Source organism: Ailuropoda melanoleuca, chromosome 17, assembly GCF_002007445.2.
Source record: "Ailuropoda melanoleuca isolate Jingjing chromosome 17, ASM200744v2, whole genome shotgun sequence".
Lineage (NCBI taxonomy): Eukaryota > Metazoa > Chordata > Mammalia > Carnivora > Ursidae > Ailuropoda > Ailuropoda melanoleuca.
The window spans coordinates 19,616,631-19,624,769 of record NC_048234.1 but is presented as its reverse complement, the minus strand read 5'-3'; the positions used below and the strand labels follow the sequence as shown (position 1 = coordinate 19,624,769).

The 8,139-nt window shown below is 45.9% G+C and overlaps 1 protein-coding gene across 3 annotated transcripts in view; it reads left to right on the top strand.

Annotated features, from left to right (window-relative positions):
- The window catches only part of RCL1 (RNA terminal phosphate cyclase like 1), an 82,653-nt gene extending 78,978 nt beyond the window's left edge, over window positions 1-3,675 (top strand). For all 3 annotated transcript variants that reach the window (XM_034647102.1, XM_002924342.4, XM_034647103.1), the window contains one exon: window positions 2,926-3,675. In XM_034647102.1, the coding sequence (XP_034502993.1) occupies window positions 2,926-3,076 (151 nt within the window). In that variant the 3' untranslated portion in view covers window positions 3,077-3,675. The remainder of the gene's footprint in view (window positions 1-2,925) is intronic.
- The last annotated feature ends 4,464 nt before the right edge of the window (window positions 3,676-8,139 follow it).

Below are 8,139 nucleotides of genomic sequence, written 5' to 3'. Positions count from 1 at the left end.
TATGGGATCGAGCCCCACATCAGGCTCCTCTGCTGTGAGCCTGCTTCTTCCTCTCCCACTCCCCCTGCTTGTGTTCCCTCTCTCACTGTCTGTCTCTATCTCTGTCCAATAAATAAATAAAATCTTAAAAAAAAAATAAAGTGTACAATTCAGTGGTTTTTAGTATATTCATGAGTTGTGTCACCATAACCACAGTTTCAGAACAACCATAATTTTAGAACATGTTCGCCACCACAGAAAGAAACCCTTTGCCCACTCATGGTTGTTCCCTATCCTTTCCACTCCCCAGCGAACCACTAATCTGCTTTCTGCCTCTATAATTTGCCTGTTCTGGCAATTCCGTATAAATAGATTCATATGATATGACCGGCTTCTTTGACTTAGCGCAGCGTTTTCCGAGTCCATCTGTGCTGTGGCGTGTCAGTACTCCACTCCTTTTCAAGGCCGAGTAATACTCCATCGTATAGACACCCCGCATTTTGTTTATCCATTCATTAGTTGATGGGCATTTGGGTTGTTCCTACTTTTTTGGCTGTTATGAGTAATGTTATCACAAACATTTGTGTCAAGCTTTTGTGTGGGTGTGTACTTCATTTCTCTTGTTCCTATACCTAAGTGGGGAATTATGGATCATGTGGTAAGTCCTTATTTAAGGTTTAACTGCCAGATTATTTTCCATAGGGCCACACTGTATTAACATTCCATCCAGCAGTGTTGAGGCATCTCATTGCTTCACATCCTCACCCAGACATGTGAGGTCTCTCTTTTTGATTGTAGATATTCTGTGGGGTGTGAAGGGGGATCTCCTAGTGGTTTTGATTTCATTTCCCTAATAACTAATGATGTTGAGCATCTTTTCATGTGCTTATTAGCTATTTGTGTGTCTGGAGAAATGTGTATCCGGATCCTTTGCCCGTCTTTAGTTGGATTATTTCGTTTTTTTATTATTTAGTTGTAAGAATTCTTTATATATTCTCAATACCAGACTCTTACCAGATACATGGTCTGCAAATATTTTTTTTCCTTTCTGGGACTTGTCTTTTCAGTTTCTTGATAGTGTCTGTTGATGCACAAAAGATTTTAATTTTGATGACGTCCGATTTATCTGTTTTTTATCACTCTGCTTTTGGTGTTGTATTTAAGAAACCAGTGTCCAGCCCAAGATCATGGGGATTTTCTCCTGTATTTTCTTCCGTGAGTTTCATATGTTAGCTGTTAAATTGAGGTCCTTTATGCTTTTGGAGTTAATTTTTGTGTATGATGTGAGGAAAGGGCCCAACTTCATCTTTCTGCATGTGGAGCTGTTCCAGCAGCATTTCTTGAAAAGATTATTCTTTCCTCATTGAATTATCTTAGTACCCCTTTTGAAAATCAATTCACCATAAATGTGTGGGTTTATTTGACTCTCAGCTCTTTCCCATTGGTCTTTATGTCTAGAATCAGTATTTTGAAAGCTCAGGTGATTCCATGTGCAGGCAGGGTTAGAACCATCTGGCTAGGGTAGGGAGTTTGTATGGTTGAGTTGGGAGGCAGTAGGACACAAGGTTGCTGGATACTTCATTACAGATTTGCAGACTAAACCAGTGTTCCCAAACTTGCCTGATTAAGAATCACCAGGGAGGGGTGCCCGGGTGGCTCAGTTGGTGAAACATCTGCCTTTGGCTCAGATCATGATCCCAGGGTCCTGGGATCGAGCCCCGCATCAGACTCAGTGGGGAGCCTGCTTCTCCCTCTCCCTCTGCCTGCCACTCCCCCTGCTTGTGCTTGCTTTCTCTCTCTCTTTGTCAAATAAATAAATAAATAAAATCAATCTTAAAAAAAATAAAAGAATCACCAGGGATCTTTGTTAATAATAGATTTCTGTCCCCTGTGCAATGGGGAGATGGGGCCTGTAAGGGGTGGGGAGGGGCCGTTTTTGTGTTGGCCTGTGCTTTCGGCTCTACCATGTGGACCCTTGCTCTCTACTAGTTGTTAGTTGAATAGGACCTTCAGGAATCTGTGTGTTTAATGAACTCTCCAGGTGAGTCTTACAGTTGGGCCAGCTGGGGAAATGCTGAATCTGCTAGGGCACACCGGTAGAAGCCTGCTTACCTGTACCATGGTCCTTCCATAGAGTTGCTGTTTCCAAGGTACTGTTGGGGTGAAGCCATCATTCTGTCTTAAAGGAGATGACAAGAAACAGCCCTATGAAACTCCTTGTCACATTTACTGTGAGCTCATCCCTGGCCACCTTGTTTAATATGGCCTGCCATATACATACAGATACTATTATACCCATATTTCTTCCCACCTCCCTGCCTTGTTTACTTTATTTAAATTTCCATAGTACTTTTAAAGAGTATTTAACTTGTCTGCCCTAGTAGATTGACAATTTCATGAGAGAAGGGATTTTTTTGTTGACTGCAACATCCCCAGCACAACATCCCCAGTGCTTGGTACATAGTACGCACTCAGTAAATGTGAGTTGAGTAAATGGAAAGGTTTTATTGGGGTTGAGGAGTCGAGAGAGAGACTTCTCTGTTTTGGCATCTGCTTGCTTTGACTTCGTGATGCTGCGAGTCCCGGGAGTACATGTTTCTCTGCATGAGCTGCTCAGAGACTAATGCTGTATTTATGTCCAGTTGAACTGCGTGGGGCCAGATGACTTATGTGGTGTACTAACCTCAGACCTTTAAAAACCTATTTAGTTTATCTTGTTGTATTGTGTGCATCTCTATAGGCTGTCCAAATCAGCTTTGGAAAATGGCAGGCTGTGAATAAATACTATTTAACGAGCTTTGATTGAGAAGTTCTTAATTTTAGATATTCTTGATCTGTGAAAGTAAAGGCTTGGGTTCTAGGTGGGGCAAGGAGAACTTTTTTTGAAAATAGAATTCCTTTTTCACTCCTTCCTCGTTTTTTGTGTTTTTGTTTTTTCCTTTTTAGGATAGAGTTTTTGCGGCATTTGAAGAGCTTTTTCCAGATTATGTTTAAAATTGAAACCAAGCCATGTGGTGAAGAACTCAAGGGTGGGGATAAAGTGCTGATGACCTGTGTTGGCATTGGTTTCTCCAACCTTAGCAAGACCCTCAAGTGATACTCTCACCAGATAAGGCCCCAACGCCTACAAACAAAGCAGAAGCTGCTGCGGACACCCAAAGAGACCAAGTCCAAATTCATCCAGGACAGGACATGCTCTTACATTAAGGTTTTCTTAATTTTCCATTTAAAAAAATCAGAATATTTAAATAAAAGACATCTCTGTATCATGTGGTTTCTAGCCATTTCTGCGGTGGCACTGACATTCCTCAGGAGGCCCAGTCATGACGACCGCTCCCGTGGCTCACCTGGATGAAGAGTGTGCCTTCAGGACCCAGTTGTGCTGCTAGCACAGCCTCACGCCTGCATCCCTGGGCTTCTGTCGTGTGGAGTCTGTTACCGTTCCTCCTGTGAGGACTGACCGCTTTGAGCCCCTCGGTTTCTCTGTAGGGATTAAAGGAGATAATATGGGGTGGAGTGCACTGCTCCACACGTGTCAGAATTGGTATATGAAGCCCATTTGTCCCTCGTCTTCTGAATGGACTGACATCTTTGGGGCAGCTGCTGCCCCCCCGTCTGGCTCATCGTATGTGTATGTGGGGCGAGGAGTGCCTGGGGAGGGCAGGGGTCAATTAAAGTTATTGGATATTTTCTCTATCTAAGGTGTGTGGTACATTTTCTTATTTTATCCTCATGGTAGCTCTGTGGTGTAGATTCTATTATATTCTTAAGAAAATTCACAAAGGGTATTTTATCCCTTTGAAATTTATAATGGGAAGACATTAGAGCTCCTGATTTAAAGTGCTGCATGTATTAGTGTCAGAGTCTGGAATTGGACCCTACTTGCAAGCTGCTAAGTCAGATTATTACTGCTCCGTGGATGCTAGCGGAAGACCTGCGGATCTTGGGTCAGAGACAGAGACCTTTGTTACCTGGAGCACAGCGAGCAGCATGAGTTTCATGTTTGTATCGGTTTCCCCTGTGGCCCAAGTCCCACAGTGACGCCGTGGGGTGGGGCGGGGTGGGGGCGGGGAGATGCTGGGCATGCAGTGGGTTTGCATCACGGCCAGGGAGTCTGCACGCCCCGGGACTCCACCTCTTCCAGTAAGCCTGCTCTTTTCTTCCAGATGGGGACATTACTGCTTCCCTCAGAACTGCTTGCTGTGAACACCATGAGGGGAAAGGGCCCAGGGAAAGGCCTCCTGAGCAAGAGCGTGCAGGAGCACTCAGCCTGTGGTGGGTCGCCCCTGACTAATAGAATCTACACTTGGGATGTGTATGGGGCTGTAGTTGGTAGGAAGGGAAAGATCTGATTTGTTCTATAATGATTCCAAGTGGTATTCTCCACCTGGAGACGGCGGGTGGTTTGAAGTAAGGAAAGGTCTTTGCCTCCTTAATCTTCTTTGTACCCTTTTCTTTTTTGGGAAAAGGGGACCAGAGGAAATCTGCGCTGTCATGACTGGGGGTGTGGGAGGATGTAGAGATGTAAGCCTGACATTGCAGAGAACCAGGCCCTTTTGAACATGGCATTCCACTTACTGGGGGTTTTATATAGCTATTAGTTTTGTGTTATGCATAAGAAATGAACACAAACTGAGCAGCTGAGAACAATACCCACGGATCATCTCACAGTTCTCTAGGTTGGAGGTTCTGGTGGGCTTGGCTGGATTCTCTGCTTAGAGTGTCACAAGGCTGATGTCAGGGTGTCAGCTGGGCTGGGCTCTGGCAAAGAATGAGCTTCTAGTTCATTCATGTTGTTGGCAGAATTCAGGTTCTAGGTCTGGAATTCCTATTTCTGGCTGGCTGTCAGCTGGGGACATCTTTCAGCTTAGAGAGGTGGCCTGCATTCCTTATAGCTTGGTTCCCTCTGTCCTCAAGCCAGCAATGGTACATTGAATCCTCTTGCATCCAATCTTTCTCACCCTTTGACTCTGACTTTCTTGTGGTCCCAGCTGAGGTAGACTCATTGCTTTAATTGCTTTTAACTGACTCCTGTCTTACCTGGATCATCTATTTTAAGGTCCCCTGATCACAACAGTACCTAAGTTTGTGTATGAATAGCCAGGGGCCAGGAATCTTGGACGGCCATCTGAGAATTCTGCCTGCCACACATGCTGCTGTCTTATTTACTACTGCTGATGTTTGAACCCAGATCTGCCCGTGATTAAGTTCGAACTAAGGGGCCACGTTGTGTTGGACATGACAGATACTGTCCTCAGGGGCTTTCTATCTGTTGTAGGAAGCTCTGGAAATGGTATTGTTGGTTAGTTTAGGGTGGCATGTGGACTCTAGGCAGATCATTGCAAACAGTAGAAGGGTTGTGTGCTGCTCTCTGCTGTGAATACGGGAGGGTTTAGTGTTTCCAGCCCTCCTGGCAGAGCTGCTTCTGCAATGGGAATATCTGGTAATGGTGAAGATATTGCTAAAGGAGGAGAAATGTAATATTTATTTATATGGTGCCCTCCCAGCCCCTTCTCAAAGGCTCTAGAGAAGCAATACCATTTGCTAGGCACAAGCCATTCTATGCAGGTGGCTGGTCCGTCTTTGTTACTGGGCCCCTCCAGTTTCTGCCTTGTTCTTAGATTCGCTCCTGGTTGCTCCAGCTGCCCCTGGGGTAGTTTGAGGAGAGATTCTAGCATTTTAGGCTTGGTTTTCAACCTTGGTTTTTCTTTTTTTCTTTCTTTCTTTTCTTTTTTAAAGATTTTATTTATTTATTTGACAGAGAGAGAGAGTGAGCACAAGTAGGGGCAGAGAGAGAGGGAGAAGCAGGCTCCCTGCCGAGTGGGGAGCCCGATATGGGGTTCGATCTCAGGACCCTGGGCTCATGACCTGAGCTGAAGTTAGATGCTTAATGACTGAGCCACCCAGGCACCCCTCTACGTTGGTTTTTTCTTTTCTTTTTTTTTTTTTTAAGATTTTATTTATTTATTTGAAAGAGAGAGAGACAGCCAGCGAGAGAGGGAACACAAGCAGGGGGAGTGGGAGAGGAAGAGGCAGGCTCCCAGGGGAGGAGCCTGATGTGGGGCTGGATCCCAGAACATCGGGATCACGCCCTGAGCCGAAGGCAGATGCTTAACAACTGAGGCACCCAGGCGCCCCTCTACCTTGGTTTTTCTGTTCCCTGTCTGTCGGACAGAAACAGACCATTCTGAATTCAGTGAGGCTAGTGATTTTTTTTTTAAGGGCATATGCACCTGTTACCTTGTTGGAGTTCATGGTAGAACATTGCCTTTGCCTGTCACCTACCTGCTTCTGTCTTTCAACACCCTTCAACTATGTTCTGTGTAAACACCAGCCAGCCTCTTTGATCATAATTACTTTACCGTATTCCTCAAGACAGTTGATAAGGGCTGGGAGGAAGCCAGGATATTGCAGCATACCATACTGATGGGGAAAGAGCAACAGGAGGCCCTGCGGAAATCCAAATTGCCCTCATAGGCCAGCTAAACCTCATGGTTGGTGTGTTTTTAATCTTTTCTGATAAAAAGCGGTGAAGGACATCACTGATTGCAGACCCAACAAGAAAACCCAAAAGCTTAAGTTGCGTCATGGTGCCTGTCTTCTCACTGTGATGGGACAACAAAATCCCATGAAGTGGCCATTTCCTGCTAGGTCTTCTGTTTTGGGGGCCTCCTCAGTGAGGCCCATGCTGGCAGATAGTTTTATGCTGAGTGGACCTTCGGCAATAGGCAGGATGGAGTAGAGGAGCCTGGAAGAAGTGGATAAGATCAAAGGTGGATGGAGAGAAGGTAACACCAGGGAAATAAGGAATTCCCACAGGGTTGGCCATGCCCAAGGTGGGGATAGGACTCACCTGGGTAAGGTCAGGAGCAAGGCAGGCTGATGAAATGGATTTACTGGGGGCTTTGGTCATGGTGTGAGGATGAGGATATGGGGCTCTGTTGGCTTTGCCTGTTGGTGTTTTGTTGGAGAGCTTTGGATGTACCAGTGTGGGCAGTGTCAGCCAGGCTGTGATGAACAGGCAAGCAGTGCCACAGGCCAGATGCCCCAGGCCAGATGCCCCGCCCACATCTCCATTGTTCTCACCGGACTCCAGCGAGGATGAGAAGCAGCTTGTGCTCAGTCGGAGCACAATGGTGAGACCACCCTGGCCTGTTCTTCAGAAGGACTAATGGTTAATGGGAATGTCAGTAGGCAAGCGGGGTCTTTTCGGACTGGAGTTGACTAGGTCTAAGAGGCCATTTGAGTGGAGTAATTTATCAGTCTTCAGCATCTTACAGAGGCCAAGGCACATCACTCCTTTTCTCAAACACGTAAAAGCTTTCGTTTTGTCCAGGGCTGCGTGGGTGTGGGGCTGCTCTAATTCTTCATCATACTTGGTTCACACCTGTCAGGTAGTCTGACACCAAGCCTGAGCACATCTTTGGGTCAGCCCTGTTGACCAGACCAGGTCAGAGTGTTGGCGGGCGGGCCGCTCCCTCTCTTCCTGCTCCTTTGATGCCGGTGGTTGTGGATGTGGACCCTGCTGTGTTGAGACCCTTCCGTTGGGTCTGCAGGGGAGGTGACGTAATCTCAGGAGGTAAGTGTGGCGCAGCTTGCATTCTAGTTAGCTTGGCTGCTGACAGCTGTTATGACGTTAAGTAATTTACCTCCCCACACTTGGGTTTCCTCTGTGGAATTGAGGTTGATGTGTAAGACGGTGCCAAAAAAAATCAGAAAGATGCTCACCATTGCCTGCTTGTCCTGCCAACCCTCCCGCATTCTCCTATATGTTTATTTGGGGCAGCAAGTAGGTTAGTTGGCGTGAGTTTTTGTTTTTGTTTTATAAATATCAAGATATTTTCCCTGAGGTCTCAGGACACTCTGTTCCTATTTCCTCACCATTCCCAACTTTCTAAAGAGCTTTGCACCTAAAAATATTCAGATTGATTAATTTGTTAATAATTTCTGCTACCATTTGGGAAATGTTATATTCAAGCCTATGAATTTCTAGAAATCAGAGGCCAGCTCAAAGACAAAGGATAAGGAACCAGTCCAGCAAGGAGACACCTGGCAACTTCGTGAGTCTACTCCTTGAATACTGTGTCACCACGGCCATGAGAATGGTTGGCATTGCTGCTGGACTCACTGGTGTCCTTTTGGGCTACTGGTCTTGGGAAC